Genomic DNA, 16,860 nt, shown 5'->3' with positions numbered 1-16,860 from the left:
CTCTCTCTCTCTCTCTCTCTCTCTCTCTCTCTCTCTCTGCTTCCAGCTCTCCCGAATTGAGATTTCTTCCTCAAATCCAAGGTAAAGTTCCAACCTTTGATTGTTATTCTAGGTTGTTCTTGTTGTTTGCTGCAAAATATGGAATTACCGTTGAGGTTGGCTCGACAGAGATTTTGATTTTGTTATCAATATCTTCCTGTTTGGTTTGCTTGAAACTTGAAGTTGAGAATTGGGTATTGTTTTTGTTTTGAGAATTGAGATTAAACAAAGGAAACCAGGTTCCAATTTGCTTTTGGTTTTAATCTTGATTCTCATAAGAAACAGATCAGTTTTGCTCTGTTCTGCTCATGCATGAATCAACATTTGGGTTTTAAGGTTGCATGTGTTTATGAATTTCTGTCATTACAATTATTGTCATAATCATTGGAGGTTATGTGTATGGATGCAATACCATTTGAAATGATAGACTTCATAGCTTGCATGTGTCAGAATATAGATCACTTACGTTACTTAACCCAAAATTTCTCAGTTTAGCTTTAAGATGCGGAAGTACATGCTAAAGTTCATAGCTTGCAATGAGAAAGATATACAAAAGTTGTCTAATTATGCATTCAAAACCATGTGAAGTAACAAAATTCTCAATTTGTTTCTAAGATGTGGACATTCATCCCTTGCTAAAGTTGACAGCTTGCAGCGAGAGTGATATATAAGACCTGTCAAATTAATCTTAACTATCATGATTTTCGGTCTATTATTATTTACTGTGTATTATGTAGCGATTTTAAGCATATGAAGGCTCGGGTGTTGATACGAAGGCTCATCTGTTTCGTTTTGGTTCTTTTTCAGGTGAGGATCTGATATATTTGGCAGGCAGTTGGAAAATTAACTGATTGCTATTCAGTTTCTTGTCCGCATAAGTTTCAGCTAATCTTCTTCAGTTTTCTCTGGGTTATCAAAGAGGAAAACCTAGGGAATGCTGAAAGATGTGCTTCAAAGTTGAAAACTCTTCTTCAGTGATTGGTGAGAGTGTAGCTCTGTTTGAGCTGCCCTTGTTTATCAAGGATGAGATTGGACAAACTCACAGCCCTTCCTGCTTGTATGCTCAAATGCCGACTGCAGTAGTCAATTTGAGGGGGTACCTCTTGTCAAAACATTATGTTGATGAGGATGGTTGATCTCATAGCCTTTTAATTTCCTGAGAATAGTTCCTATATCATATTCTAAGCTATCATATACAAGTAAGTTCTACTGTGTACAAGAATAGAAGCCAGAGATGGAAAACAAAGGGAGTGTGCTGATGCAGCGATACGAACTGGGGAGGTTATTAGGCCAAGGAACCTTTGCCAAGGTCTACCATGCTAGGAACCTCAAAACCAACATGAGTGTGGCCATAAAGATAATTGACAAAGAGAGGATCTTGAAGGTCGGGATGATTGATCAGATCAAGCGTGAAATTTCTGTGATGCGGTTGATTAGACATCCAAATGTGGTGGAGCTTTATGAGGTGATGGCCAGCAAAACCAAGATTTACTTTGTCATGGAGTATGTCAAAGGTGGTGAGCTCTTCGACAAGGTCTCCAAAGGCAAGCTAAAGGAGGATGTTGCTAGGAAGTACTTTCAACAGCTCGTCAGTGCTGTTGACTACTGCCATAGTAGAGGTGTATACCATCGTGATCTGAAACCAGAAAACCTACTTTTGGATGAGAATGGAAATCTAAAGGTTTCAGATTTTGGACTGAGTGCCCTTGGTGAATCCAAGCGCCAAGATGGATTGCTTCATACAACCTGTGGGACTCCTGCATATGTTGCCCCAGAAGTAATAAACAGGAAAGGCTATGATGGTGCCAAAGCTGACATTTGGTCATGTGGGGTGGTATTGTTTGTTCTATTGGCTGGCTATCTTCCATTTCATGATGCAAATCTGATGGAGTTGTATAGGAAGATTGGTAAGGGGGAATTCAAATTCCCTAACTGGTTTACTCCTGAAGTACGCAGGTTGCTGTCAAAGATATTTGACCCAAATCCAAATACTCGGATATCTTTGTCTAAAGTAATGCAATCTTCTTGGTTCCGAAAGGGGCTGGTCCAGAAACCTGCAATTGTTGAATTACCAGTGAAAGAGCTTGCCCCTCTGGATGCTGATTCCATTTTTGGACCTGGTGAAGATAACAATTCTGTGACAGAGGCAAAGCAAGAATTAGTGCAGAAGCCGTCTAACTTGAACGCTTTCGATATCATCTCCTACTCCGCTGGCTTTGATTTGTCTGGACTGTTTGAAGAGGCTGAACAGAAAAAAGAAGTGCGGTTTACATCCAACAAAACTGCTTCAACCATCATCAGCAAGCTGGAAGACATAGCCAAGCGTCTGAAACTCAAAATCAAGAAGAAAGATGGAGGGTTGTTAAGAATGGAAGGGTCCACGGAAGGCAGGAAAGGGGTTTTGGGCATTGAAACTGAGATCTTCGAGATCACCCCGTCTTTTCACTTGGTGGAGGTGAAGAAGTCTAGTGGAGATACATTAGAGTATCAGAAGGTCATGAAAAAGGAGGTAAGACCAGGTCTCAAGGACATTATTTGGACTTGGCAAGGGGAGCAACAGCCGCAGCAACAAGAGCCACCACAACCAGAGCAGCAAGAGCAACAACCTTTGACGCTCCCAGTTCAAGTAGCCTCTCCCCAGGAGGCATAATCCCAGCAAGGGAAGATTGTAGTGAATTTGATTGTAGTATTTCTTGGTTTATTCTTGAGAAGCTTTAGTCATTGTGACGATTACAAATCATTAATGCATTAATTTGAACTTGTTTTCATCTTTGTGTATGTGAAACAATTCTTTTTACTTTCATTATTTTCCTATTTAACTTGCAGCCTAGAAAAGAAATATTAGATTCATATAGGTTTTTTTGGTCTGTAGATTCATATAGGTTCTAGTAGCATTGATCTTCTACATATACAGAATCAAAACAGAGTAAAATACTGATCAAATTTTCAGCCGTGTATATTCCATAATTGTGATTGAGATGTTAACCTCCTGTATACAAAGTATGAACAAGCAATGAAGCAAATTTAGTACCAGCAATCCAAGAACTTAACTAGAGCGAGAATGGACAGAAGCCGAAGGAGAAGAAGACACCAAAGTTTTCCATAGGTAGTGTCCACTTGCCATGTCAACGCATGTCCAAAACCCAGTTTTCATGGCAGATGCAACCTTGGATGAGGAGGAGGAGTTTGTTGACGATGCATGTGATTCTTGAAGACAGGTAGACTGCAGGCAGTTTTCGTAGTCATTTTCCGATGCGATGTTTCGCAACAAGAAGAAACCGGCGAGAGTGGCAGACAAGAAAATCAATATGAATCTTAGGGGACACATTATCGTTGCTTGGCACACAAGAAGTGAGACTGATCAATGAGAGAGACAGAGATGTGATTGTGGTTCTGGAGCTGTTGGGCAGATTTGTATCTCTTAGGAATGTGAGGTCTGGTGTTAATATAGTGCTAAATTGACGTTTACTCAATCCAGGTAGAAATTGGACTAGGGACCAAGTCTGAGAAGAACAAAACAAACATATGTTCTCTTGAATGTTTAAGGCGTACAGAGAATGTAGAGATGGCAATAGCCGCCTCAGTATTATTCAACGCCCCATTTGTTGACCATATTTCGTAAAAAGGATATATAAAATTTGTGGCGAAGATGTTAACAAACCGACCTTAGCTCAGTTGGTAGAGCGGAGGACTGTAGTGGGTTAAAACCTGTCAGGTATCCTTAGGTCACTGGTTCGAATCCGGTAGGTCGGATTTCTTTTAATTTTCCAACCCTTTTCTTTTGTTTTGGATCCGTGTATACCACCGACCCAAGAATATTATGAACCTGGGAGCAGTACCCATTACCACGGGTAGCAGTTGCTTCTGAAAATTTTCATCTTGAAATCTCGTAGAGTAGACATCTAGCAAACATGCCTCGTGATGACCTATCCAGCATCACTTAGGCAGCTCGTGATGACCAATACTGTTAGATAAATGTGGACTTTAACAATATTATGTAACTTAACAATGATAATGAAACAGCTAACCATCTTTTTGGTTATTGTGAATTTACTAAACAAGTTTGGAATCTTTCTCACATTGACTCCCCAGTTAATTGGGAAGAGGGTTACCTCAAAGTTTTTAAGGAACTCTTTATCTCTCAACCTTATGATGCTGATTTGTTTGCAAAAGTGATTACCATTTGTTGGCAGGTCTGGAAAGTTAGAAATGATACTGTTTTTAGAGGAGGTGTTCCTAATCCTCTATCAACTGCCTTAGCTGCAGCTTCAATGATCTCATGTCATACTAGTCTTAGCGAAAGAGTCATGGGGGTGCATTCTCAAAACCAGTGTGCCACTATTAAGTGGCAAGCTCCTCCTAACTCTTTTGTTAAAATTAACTTTGATGGATCAGTCACAAGTAACTCAGCTGCTTGTGGCTTTATAATTAGAGACGCCAATGGAAGACCAATCTCTGCTGCCTCCAATCCCATTGGTAGAGCTTCAGTTCCAATTGCTGAAGCCGTGGCTTTGAGAGACGGCTTACTCAAAGCAAAGGAGAAGGGTTTCACTAATGTTGAAGTTGAAGGAGATTCAAAGTTGGTGATAGATGCAGTGAATGGCCGCTTTGAACCACCTTGGAGATTGATCAAACTAGTGGAAGACATCAAAACTTTAGCTACTAGTTTTGATTCTATTACTTTTAGGCATGTGCTAAGGGAAGCTAACTTTGTAGCCGATGCTATAGCTAATCTTGGGCATGCTTGTAATTCTCCTATGTATTTGAATGATAGGGTTCCTAGTGAGGTTTCGAAAGCCTTACTATTTGATATTGTAAACGTTGGTTGCCCTGGAGGCTTCTTAATGTAATTTATTTTCCCTTTAAAAAAAATATTATGTAACTTGTAGTTCAAGCAATTGATTAAACCTAATATCTTTTGATATAATCTAGTAATATTTGGTAAATTTTACAGGATTATATGAATATTTAATGGGCAAGACACTAATTGATTATAAATAGACGAGCATAAGTCCATGTCTCATCATAAGACACAGTTCATATCTCATCTAAGGAGCATATTGTGAGAGAGAGAACAAAACTCTAAGCTTTCAGACATGGCCATCTCCATCAACAATGTTGATGCTGATAAGTTTGTGTTGATTTTGTGTTTATATGTTTGCATTAACTGTGGTATAATTAGCTTCAGATTCCTTTTAACTTCCACTAACAGCACATGAGGTCTTGCGGTAGCTCAACCCAACAACTTGAACTTAATCAACTTATGTGAGGCTTTCATTCAAGCTTATCATTCATGTCAACCTCATCGTTAGGGTGTTGCTACCTTGCTAAATTCTTTAGAAAATAAGAAGATTTGAAAATTATAAATAACTTACACTTCATCATGTGTAAATTGAACTTCTTATTTTTTGTCAACAAGAAGTATCAATACCTGACTGATCGGTAACATTTCATGTATGTTCTTATTACTTTTATCAAGTTCGTCCACCCTCAAATTTATATTGTTTTAATATACTTCTATATCCTTTGTGTCTCCAATACAATGTTTAATTCGCATCTGACTGCAGTTTCATTTTTTCTTTCAATTGCGGAGTTTCCTCTCAGTTCATATATATTTGATTAATTAGTTTGACAAATGCAATATGAATGATAATACATAACAAAGTTATTATACATTTATACTGTCATTCATATAAAACCGCTCCACGAACTACTTGACTGAGCTCACTGAACGTACAAATACCATAATGAACTTTTGGGTAACGCAACCAAAATAACATATAAACTTTTCTGCCAAAATAAACAAAATATATACTTGTGTTAGCAAGAAAGCTGGGACTTTTTTGCATCTTATTTCATGCTGCTTAAGTCGATCAATTACGTTTAGAACCATCAGCAACTGGTAGATTGCCCATCCAAGTAGGAGGCAGCATTCCTGTTTGGTCCTGAACAGTCTTGAACAATGGTGGCAACATCTTGTAAACTCCCGCAACCTCCTTCATAGCTGCATTGCCGCCGCCAGCACCACCCTCACCGCCGTTGGTCCAGATGCTAATTTTCGGCTCAAGTCCCCGCACCGCCTCGCCGTTAATCCTAGCAACCTCTTGGTACATCCCACGATTGATCATCAAGTAGTCTCTCACCGCTTCATAGTTGCCTCCCAATGATTCCATAAGAGTGCGCAGGTAGACACCTTCTGCTTGTCCAAGCACCATAAGTCCCTCGGCCTGTGTCTTCTTTGCATAAAGCTCTCCATCCGCAGCTTTTGCCTGAGCATAAAACTTGGCCTCGGCCATTGCTCTCTGCGCCTCAGCCTCTTTCTCCTTTTGGTAGAGAACCGCATCCGCTGCCTTCTGCTTTTGGTAGAGATTCCAATTCGCCTCTTGCGCCTTGGTCTCGGCCTCAACACTTGCCTTGCTCAAGAACTCAGCCTTTAGCTTCTCAGTCATAGTCATCGCATTCATCATTTCCACCTCCCTTTGCAGCTCAGCTTCTTTCAACGCCACCGCCTTCGCTGCCTCCACTTGCGCCACCTCCGCCTCCCTCTCCCACCCGGCCTTCTTCATCGCCAGCTCAGCATTCGCCTTTGCCACATCAGCTTCTCTTTGGTTTTCATAAATTTTAACCTCAGTGTTAACCCTAACCTCCTCCTTCTTTCCCTCCCCTTGCCTTTGGGTTGATATGATCTTCGTCTCCGCATCGATCTTTGCAGCATTCTGCAATGTCTTCCCTTGCCTCAGCTTAGAGCCTACCTCTCCCTTCATTTTGGCCTCCGCCACGTCCACCTTGGCCTGGTTGGCCGCTTCCATCTGTGTCTTCTGCCCCAAGTAACTGAAATACTCATGCCCTACTACGTCCACCAACTGCTTCACATTTGCATTATAAATATAAAGCCCGAACTGATCCAACTCCAGCTGAACCTTGTCGAACACCTCCTTTTTGAACTCTTTTGTACCTTTGAAGATCTGCTCCATGGTCATCGAGGCTGCGAGGACACGAGTCTCTCCCTCGATGATCCCCTGGACGAGCTCCTTGACGTGGCTGGAGTTCTTGTCATGAGAAGAAATGAGCTTGGCGTACTTCTTAAGGGAGTCCCTAGCGTCAAAAGGGCCGATGGTGAAGACGGCGGGGAGGATGAAGGGGAGCTTCTCGGCGCTCATGGCTTGAACTTCGAAGGTGTAGTTGACAGGGGAGAGGTCGATGAAGGTGTAGGACTGCCCCGGAAGCACCCATGCCTTCTTTCTGATCTTAATGTCGTCGATTCCGATACCAGTGATCACTAGATACTCATTGGCGCTTGCTACTTTATACATTGTTGGTTGAATGAATCAATGCATGCACTAGTGTTTATGGTTTTGAATGAGATCTCTGAAAATTAAGGATCTGATCGTAGTTAATATATACGAGTATTCTGATGATGTTTCAGCTTGTGAATTGAATGAGGACTCGTTGTTTCTGAGAAACTGCAGACTCCGGAAACCAGCTACACTTGACAGAGACGAAAGCAAATCAAAATTAATGACTACTAAAATGAACCATTTCGTGCTTCATGAGATTTCGTGCTTCATGAGAACAGTGATCAACTATTCTATTTTGGTTTAGTACTTCTTCGAATGAATTTCCTAAACTTTTCGTTCGATAATTGAATCTTTTTCTACTTTGGTTTTACAAGCTTCGTGGTCTTTTCGTTTGCTAATTCAGCCTAATTGAATCATTCTTTTTTGACATGGTTATTTGAATTTTATTTATGTGTGGGAATGTTTCATGTTTGCACGTTACGTCTTTGCAAATTGTAACTATTATTTCAGCAATCAACTTCCCTTATTTTGGTTGACTTGAAAAGTTCTCATTGCCTTTTCAATGAAATCTTATCATTTATTTGTTAGAAACAACTGCCAAGTATATAGGCATTTGAGTAGACTACAAGAATTCGAGTGGGAAAGGGTGCAGATGCTCAAACAACGATCGAGATAATCCCCTATCAGTGTGAGCTAGAAAATACGATGCATGACGGGAACGGCAAATTAGATTAGTATCATACAAGCATCTGTGAAAGCTCCGGACAACTTCCTAAACATTGATTCAACCCCAAACTAGAGATATTCTTCACAAGCCTGCATCCCCCATGATTGTCCTTGCTCTAAAGACAGACATGCCCCATGATGTTTCCTGCTTGTTATGAAGGCAAACAACAGAAACTCAAAATAGACGAAGAGACCATAACAAACTCGAAAGGGGAAAATCTATACTTCTGTACCGACTAAAAAGTTGTCATTTTTTTCGCTAAACTGCTATAACGAGAGACGCCGGGGCTTTTTAAGAGCTCAATGTGAAAGCCCTTTACCTGTGAACAGATTGTGAAAAGGTCGAGGAAAGGAACAATAATGTAGGAAGAAATGAAGGCACTCCTTAAGAACGTGTTAGTATGATACAGCATACCCATTCATGGTTAAACTTTCAGAAAAAAAGAGAGCGGACCAAACTTTCAAAAAAAGAGAGAGAGGACCAAGCACCATTCTGCAAATGTAGAATTTCCCCATGGCTGTAGTAACACCCCCAGCTTTACAAAAGAAACTAATGAATCAGAACAGTGACACATCTAGCAGTTACCCGAGAGCATAAAAGCATGCATGTCACGTGTATTCCTATCCAAGCTAATGTAAGTAAACATCAATCTCCCTTAGGAAGAGCAGGAAGATACAATGCATTCAGTATTCTAAACTCTCCTCCAAAGGAGGCTATTTTTGTTTTTTTTCCAAGTCCCTCGTACTTTTTCTCATTTTCAGCAATGTATTCAGTAATGTTCATACTTGTGCAGGAAGTCTAGACCCCCACAGTAGTCTTGGATTCAGACCCCAACAATTCAATTAAGCCTTCCCATTGCTGTGTATAAAACTAGAAATTAGTTGTTTCACGAAAATTGAGTCTTCTAATACTAGGGGTTTACATTTTAACAGGCAAATAAAGTTTACCTTAAAACTCTCATCAGATATTTGACTTTCCAACAGAATCAAGTAAATGCTGAGCAACCCTGGTAAGGAGAACTTCATCTCGGGCTTGCTGAAGCCAGAAAACTCCACAACCTTTCCTACCATCCTTCCAATGGTACACCCCAGAAATCTAAAAACTAAAAAACTGTTAACTGGTGCAGTGGTGCATTGTAAATTCAACTTTTATCAAGAACAGGAGAAGTGAATTTTACAAGTCTGACCAGACATTCCATTTAAGTTGCCCCTCAAAAAACATCGAAGTCAATAAACTTTAGGCTTGCGAGACTTGGTGAGTTTGAAAGACCGTCATGATGAAAGATGAAATGTTCTACAGACCGGAGGCTAACAATGTCTGGCAGTTCTTAGAATACGTGTATATTTAAACTCCAGGACTTGTGTATCTAAAATAAACTATCCTTTATCCTAAACATAATGTCTTTCATATCTCAAGAACCTTAGTAATGGCTTTTGAAAGGATTTGTGAATATAGAGTGAACCAAGAACCAACCAAACCATGCAATTGCTGAGTTGTACAAGTGAAAAGTCCATAAGCTCATACACAATTTGCATAAACAGAAAACATATGAAAATGAGCAAATACCTTCATAATGTCTGAGCTAACAGTATCAAGTTCGTAAAGACGACATATCTCTATATTCTGCATGGAAAGTGCACAAAATTAATGTCTTGTCTGTCGGTTAAATTATACACAGTAGTTTCCAGTACTAAGTTCCAGGAAGAGTAATGGGTAAGTAACAATAAACTTTGGCACTATAATCAGCAATTTATTACCTTAAGCAGTGTTTCATTATGTTCAGCAGGCAGCTTAGACAATAAAATCACTGAGTTTTGACTGGAGATGCTTCATTTCTTCCATTGCTGAAGACAAGCCTTTTTCTGTTTCTGTGACTCTCTTAGAATTCTCCTCAGCACTTCTGTCTCCTTTCCCAAGACGAAAGCTGATATCTATCATTTGCTACAAGAACAGTATGGCAGTACCACATGCAACTTGGACCAGCTCCTGAAATTTAGACTCGTTTGCTCCATTACACAAAATCTGCAAGGGAGAAATTGTATCCCCTGCATCTGTCCCAGTAAAACTAGCATCTGGGCATACCGAGGCCCTTCTCCATCCCCCATGACCACATATCTCCTGCAAATGAAACAACACAGGTGTGGAATAAGCCACAGTCAACAGATGTCAGATACACATACTGTGGCAATTCTTTCACAGTTTGAGGAGATGATGCACTTTGGGTGGTTCCATGCCCAAATTTAGCCTAGGTGTGTGTTCTTAAGTATCTGGTTAAGCCACAACAATTATTAAAAAGAGGATCAAATTGGAAACCCCTAGATGAGAAGAACAGCAAAAGCACTAATAAAACGTGTGTCAACTCATTGCAAAGTAAGAGCTCATTTAGCAAATCTAAACAAACAATCAGACGTCATCCCATGAATGAAATTGCCGCGGCTAATGACAATGATCTAAGATGAGGATAAAGTGAGACTTGTAAAAGCATAGAATGGATTGGATAGAAGAAATTGTTTCATATATATAATGAAACCTTTCTAACATTCACAGCAAACCAAATAATTCAGTACGTAGTACTACATCTCTAGTTAGTTTGAAAGCACCATCACACATAAAACGCTGATACATCAAACTATACAAGGTGCTAATCAAACTACCAACACTTGAAGTCCAGGATTCTGCTAACAGTACTCTCTTGCATTTCCTGCAACAGCCTTTCTCTCAAACTTTCGTGCACCACAATCGTCTCCAGTGAAGGGCATCCAAGTGCTAGGCTTTCGAAAGCAGATCCTCTTAAATCATCACACGAACGACATTGTAGATTAAGGAATCGCAAGCACTTTTGACCCGAAAATGCATCAATACAGGTTGTTGTGATCCCTCTACAACCAGCTAGATCAAGCACCTCCAAGTTTATGCAATTCTTAGCAATAGCCACGAACGTTCTTTCTGTTAGGAATATTGCTTCCACCAACTTCAACTTCTTGAGGGTTCGAATTGTGGAGATTGCCTGACCTCCAACATCAGTTAGCTGGCAACAGTAACTCAAATCCAGCTCCTCCAAGACACGCATCTTGCACAAAAGCGAGACCCCGCCATTAGTGAATTCACGTTATCTACAAAGTTTCAATTGCTTAATGGTTTTTGAGCAAGACCCATTTGCCAAAAATCTCAATCCGGCATCAGTAATTTTGGAGGAAAATCTAAAACTCAGAAAGCTAAGGCGGCAACTAGATGAACCGATTGCTTCAAGGGCTTGGTCAGTAAGCAAAGAACAAGTCTCCAACTCCAAATGAGTGAGGTTATGTGCTGCTGAAGTAATCATGGCTATAATTCCAAGCACTCCAGCATAATTGTTATTGATCACAATCTTGGACAACTTGGGACACCCATTTGCCACAGCGCACAAACCTTGGTCCCCAACTTCCATACGGGCCCGGACTTTCTTCTCTAACTCATCAGAGTTGGGACCTCCAATTAATCGAGCGAAGGATCCCGCTTCCGCAAGTGAGATATGGTCAAGTATGAAGGCCTCCAATTTGGGGCATGACTGAGCCACCAATGCGAGATCGGCATTGCTCACTAACTGTGGTGTTTCGAATGTGGTTAAGTTTGGGTACCGCAAGTAATCGAGGAAGATGATCAATGTTGAGAACTCGGAGTGTTGATCGGCTCAGACCCTCCATGACCCACCACCCCTTGCAGACCTGAGACGCCGATTTTCTATCAGCTGGGTCGGTGACCAGCCTCAGGATCTGGCCTACTTCGTCAGCTCCTATCCTGTTCATGTTTCTCTATTCTATGTTTCCAAATCAGAGAAACAATGGATACTGCAGCAGTTCTACCCTTAAACTGTTGGGATCAAACTGGAATTGCAAAACAGGTAACTGAAAACTGAAGCAGGAAAGCAACGAAAAGTAGGAACTCAATGAATCCCAAAGAGAAGTAGAAGACAGCTGTGATGAGCTGCCAGAGAAGTACATAGGGTAAATAGTAAATGGGAAATAGTAAATAGTAAATGGTTTTTGTTACTATCAAAAACCATGAATTGCCTAAAACCTAACAGCCACCGTAGTATTATACCCGATATTTTACCGTAAAATTTGGGCTTCTACTTGATTTTAGGTAAAAGTTACTTGAATTGCTTGCAAGCATCGATGGGTTTTGCAGAAGATGCTGTCAGAAACTACTGCCAAGTTCTCATTGTACCTATTATTACAGCAATCAACTTCCCTTATTTTGGTTGACATGAAAAGTTCTCATTGCTGCCAAGTATATAGGCATTCAATAGACTAATCAAAATGAGGGCATAGTATGAGTAGATTACAAGAGTCTGAGTAGGAAGGGGTGCAGATACTCAAATAACGATCAAGATATAATTTTAGAGGAAATTTTTCAAATTGTGCCCAAAGTTAAGCTCATTCATCATTTTGATATCTCAATTTTAAAAACTATCACAATGGTACCTCAACATTTAAACTTAACCCAATATTAGTTCATTCTGTTATTAACACCGTTAAGTTAGAGTTAGTCCATGGAGAAAATTGTCTCTTCATGTTTTTCCTCCCCAAACATTTTCCCTCGACAAACCTTTCCCTCTAGAATATATCATTTTTCCCAAAAATTAGAGACATATAGAAATTATAATACACCATTAGCCATTAATATTAATCAAAATACAACCACTATTACATAAGAGTTTACAAGATGAAGAACTTGAAGTCTCCAACTACTTACAAAAATTCCCAGATTAGCAATATAATTTGCTACCAGTTGGTTGTACATGCCAATAAAAACTTCTGAAAATTAAAATACACTATTGGCCATTAATATTGTCTCAAAATATAACCACTGTTACACAAAAGTTACGAGCCAAGCACTTGAACGCTAACGCTGCTTGCAGAACTTCCCAAAAGAGTATGGATAGCGAAATCAAAGATCACACAAAAGTTGCTACCATAAACAGTTGGTTATACATGCCAATAGAGTAATTATATAGTCCTAATAAAATTATATATATTAAACAGTGGTAGGATCAGTAGGGGTTTCGACATTGTTGTCGACAGGAACTTCAATGTTCTCATTTGGAACTTCAACATTCACATCTGGCACTTGTTGCTGCACAACAATAGTGAAGTTAGGTTTTTATTTAATATAAGAATGTATAAACTGGCTAATAAATGTAGTCCAAAAGATGAATGGAACCTGGTTTCTTCTTTCACAACTCCTCCTGTTGTGGCATTTCTTATGACATATCCCACATGTGATTGTTGTGTATAAACTCTTGGGCAACTTTGTCGTCCCTGGAGCAGATGGTTCTTCACCTATAATAAACATATGCAGTTTAATGTCTGTACAAGTTATTTAAATTAATAGTAATAGTGGTTGTATTTTGATTAATATTAATGGTCAATGGTGTATTATAATTTTTATATGTCTCTAATTTTTGAGAAAAATGATATATTCTAAAAGGAAAGGTTTGTGGAAAGAAAATATTTGGGAAGGAAAAACATGAAAAGACAATTTTGCCCATGAACTAACTCTAACTTAATGGTGTTAATAACGGAAGGAACTAATGTTGGATTGAGTTTAAATATTGAGGTACCATTCAAAATTGAGATATCAAAATGATGAATGGGCTTAACTTGAGGTACCGTTTGAAAAATTTCCTCATAATTTTATTGGCATCACTATTAGTATTAGCTAGAACATACGATGCATGACCGGAAGCGCCAACAAGGATAAGTGAAAAGTTCCTGAAAACATCCTAAACATCGCAAGAACTCCGAATAACCATACCATATGGCCTGCAGCCCCTATGATCATTCCTTGCTCTGACGGCAGACAACAGAAACTCAAAATAGACAAAGAGACCATAACAAAAACAAAACGGAAGTTTTTACTTCGGAATGAATGAACTAAAATTTTGCCAATTTGTTTCGCTAAACTGCTATATGAGAACTCAATGTCAAAAGCTAAACTGTTATAACGTGAGAGGGGGCGGGGGGTTTCTAAGATCTCGACATCAAAGCCCTTTACCTGTGAAAAACAGATGGTGAAAAGGTCGAGGAAAGGAATAATATATAGGAAGGAATGAAGGCACTCCTTAAGAACGTGTTAGTATGATACAGCATACCCATTCATGGTTAAACAAAAGAGAGGACCAAGCACCATTCTGCAAATGTAGAATTTCCCCATAGCTGTAGTAACACTCCCCAGCTCTAAGAAACTAATGAATCAGAACAGTGACACATCTAGCAGTTACCTGAGAGCATAAAAGCATGCATGTCACGTGTATTCCTATCCAAGCTAATGTAAGTAAACATCAATCTCCCTTATAAAGAAGAGCAGGAAGATACAATGCATTCAGTATTCTTAACTCTCCTCCAAAAAGAGGCTATGTGCCTCCATTAGATTAGAGTACAGGAGGTGTCTTTTTTTTTTCAGGTCCCTCATACTCTTTCTCATTTGCGTTTTTAAACATAAGACCAAAGTGACTGTACATCTGGGGTGGAAGGATAAGGACCCCTGACGTGAGGCCTCACAACTGATGGCTTTCCAACACCTTCCGCTGCTGTACCCTGCACTCCGCATTCAATCGATTCCTTCCTGCAAATAACAAACCACAGCAAACTACAATTAGGTCACTTTATCCAAGCTGAACTAGGAAACTTTTCAAGAGCAGAAATTCTCGTTTTACACTACTCGGCAGATATAAATTAAAACCAATCGCAGCATGTCCCATCCCATTATTTGAATAAAACATGTACAAATCAAACCATCCAAAATCCTTATGCAGGATATTTTAAAAGTGTTTGGACCTATGGCACCTACACAAGCACCTTGATTACTTGATACTAGCCCTTCTATCGACTTGGTAAGAAATCAAACTTAAAATTTACATGAAGAAGCACAGAAAAGCTCCAGAAAACCTTGATGGGGCATGCTTATAACAGAATAAACACGCAAATGTCATTCACAGTATTAGTTACATGGCCAAACACCATTATCAACTAGAACATCTAGATATACTGATCATATCAATTTCAATTTTTACTTTTCACTACAACAGGGAGCAAAGCTAGTTGACTGACAGCTGAAGCAACAAGTCACTACAATCTTCTGGGAAACCAGTATACCGAAGACGCAATAGCAAGACATGAAGTGAACTGGAGCATCAACTAGAACATGTAGCTGCTCCAATCACTTTCAACTTTTTGACTTAAACTACATAACAAAGGAAAGCCAGTTGCGTGATGGCTAGAGCAAGCCACTACTTGAAGAAAACAGTATGCAGAAAACACAATGGGTAGATATGATTAACAGTACCAGATCAGGAAAGGACTTCAAAACCAACCAAATGCTTAAGAATAGGTTGAAAGCTCCTGTATACTAGAATCTCCTATTTCATTACAAGTTTATAAAGTGCAGCATTTTCATGATTTTCACTTGCCCTTCTCTGTCATCATTAGTCTCTAGTACAAATGTTTTGTTTTGGGCAAGAGCACAAATACCTAACACCATACCTCGCCATATTACAAGGCAACAGGAAACTTGCCATAATCAATCATAAATGTTTAAAGAATAACATGAGAGCAATTCTTCAACCAGTAGTAAAATGTAAGATGGATGAGGTGCAATGCACTTACTTGGACCAGCCATTTCCTGGAGACAGCTCAAACGCATGATTGGTAGTAGATCTGCTGGGACTCCCAAAATATATTTCCATCTTAGTAGCTTCATCTGGAGGTTTGAGAGGATAATGGGTTTCAGCATTTGACAATGGTGGAAAAAATGCTTTCTGTAACCAAGGATCATGATCACTTGAACCAGACACAGGGCTAAATGTCCCACCATTATGGCCATTACCAAGGAAAATGCTCTGATGGCGAGGAGAATGAGGGCCAGGAACAACCTGTTCTTCTGTTGAAAACAGTGACATATGAGATGAAGGGTGCATAAGATCATCCTTGTTGGATCTGTTCAGTTCAGGAGGTAGAAGCCAGCTTGCTGGGCCACCTGCTAAACCTAAACCTTCCTGGCCAAGAGGACAGCTATTCCACATTTGCCACGTACCCTTATCATTTGCGTTTGCATCATCTAGGGGTGGAGAATGCGTATCCTGGGCCTTTGGTGTACTTGGAAAGCGATTACAAGTATTATGTTTTTCTCGAGACAAAGGTGACTCAATTGGAGATGGCTTGTTGAGCTCAGAAGAAGCAGATACATTCTTTAATGTGCGAGGCCTCTCTGATCCCACATCTTTCAAGAAGCCAGTCCCCATGTCCAACTGAAAATTATCAAGTGACTCAGAGACAGGGCCAAGCAAAGATACCGGATCGGGAACATAACATGGGTCTTCAAAAAGCTCTGGCTCTTCATGTATTGGTTCATGACGCCCTTCTCCAATGCGAGGGAACATGGGTTCAACAGCAGGTGAAAAGCCTAAACTGCTACTACAGACTCCTTTAGAAAAGGGAGATATAGTGAACGGTGATGGCAGACCAAAATTGATCGGATTGTCAAAAGATTGTATTGATGCTGGTTGACCAGATACCAAAGGAGTTTGCACTTCTGTTTGGGACTTTGTATTTGGTCTACTAATTACATTTACACTCGAAGATGCAGGAACGGATGATGAACGAGTAAATAATTGCTGCCATGTTTTTTTTGGCGCTGTCCCTGTCTGTGATTCGGACTGAATCTGCATGAAATCAGCTCAACATTGTAAAACTTCTTTTCTCCACTTCTTATAATATGCCTAATGTCATTACAACTGAGAAGGCAACAAGACTTGAA

At 39.8% G+C, this 16,860-nt stretch overlaps 4 protein-coding genes and 1 non-coding gene across 5 annotated transcripts in view; 3 read left to right on the top strand and 2 right to left on the bottom strand.

The window, feature by feature from the left end:
- LOC101291543 (CBL-interacting protein kinase 2-like) lies at nucleotides 1–2,806 on the top strand. Its single transcript, XM_004302525.1, has 2 exons — nucleotides 1–81; nucleotides 847–2,806. Exon 2 carries the CDS (start codon nucleotides 1,274–1,276, stop codon nucleotides 2,687–2,689), a length of 1,416 nt encoding a protein of 471 aa, XP_004302573.1. The 5' UTR covers nucleotides 1–81; nucleotides 847–1,273; the 3' UTR covers nucleotides 2,690–2,806.
- Nucleotides 2,807–3,699: 893 nt separating this feature from the next.
- Nucleotides 3,700–3,792, top strand: TRNAY-GUA. The gene is made up of 2 exons: nucleotides 3,700–3,736; nucleotides 3,757–3,792. It is a non-coding gene; the product is annotated as a tRNA-Tyr (tRNA).
- Nucleotides 3,793–4,346: 554 nt separating this feature from the next.
- LOC101301707 (ribonuclease HI-like) lies at nucleotides 4,347–4,889 on the top strand. The gene has a single exon (XM_004305043.1). It carries the CDS (start codon nucleotides 4,347–4,349, stop codon nucleotides 4,887–4,889), a length of 543 nt encoding a protein of 180 aa, XP_004305091.1.
- Nucleotides 4,890–5,912: 1,023 nt separating this feature from the next.
- On the bottom strand, nucleotides 5,913–7,409 carry LOC101301413 (flotillin-like protein 1-like). Its single transcript, XM_004305042.1, has one exon. It carries the CDS (start codon nucleotides 7,350–7,352, stop codon nucleotides 5,913–5,915), a length of 1,440 nt encoding a protein of 479 aa, XP_004305090.1. The 5' UTR covers nucleotides 7,353–7,409.
- A 6,718-nt stretch (nucleotides 7,410–14,127) lies between these two features.
- The window catches only part of LOC101305569, a 6,083-nt gene continuing 3,350 nt past the window's right edge, over nucleotides 14,128–16,860 (bottom strand). Inside the window, exons 3-4 of the mRNA XM_004302490.1 lie at nucleotides 15,711–16,765; nucleotides 14,128–14,670 (exon numbers count right to left, since the gene is read on the bottom strand). Of these exons, the coding sequence (XP_004302538.1) occupies nucleotides 14,538–14,670; nucleotides 15,711–16,765 (1,188 nt within the window). The 3' untranslated portion in view covers nucleotides 14,128–14,537. The remainder of the gene's footprint in view (nucleotides 14,671–15,710; nucleotides 16,766–16,860) is intronic.

Source organism: Fragaria vesca, linkage group LG6, assembly GCF_000184155.1.
Source record: "Fragaria vesca subsp. vesca linkage group LG6, FraVesHawaii_1.0, whole genome shotgun sequence".
In the NCBI taxonomy this organism is placed as follows: Eukaryota; Viridiplantae; Streptophyta; class Magnoliopsida; order Rosales; family Rosaceae; genus Fragaria; species Fragaria vesca.
The sequence above is the reverse complement of the archived record's forward strand: the minus strand, read 5'-3'. Positions and strand labels throughout refer to the sequence as shown.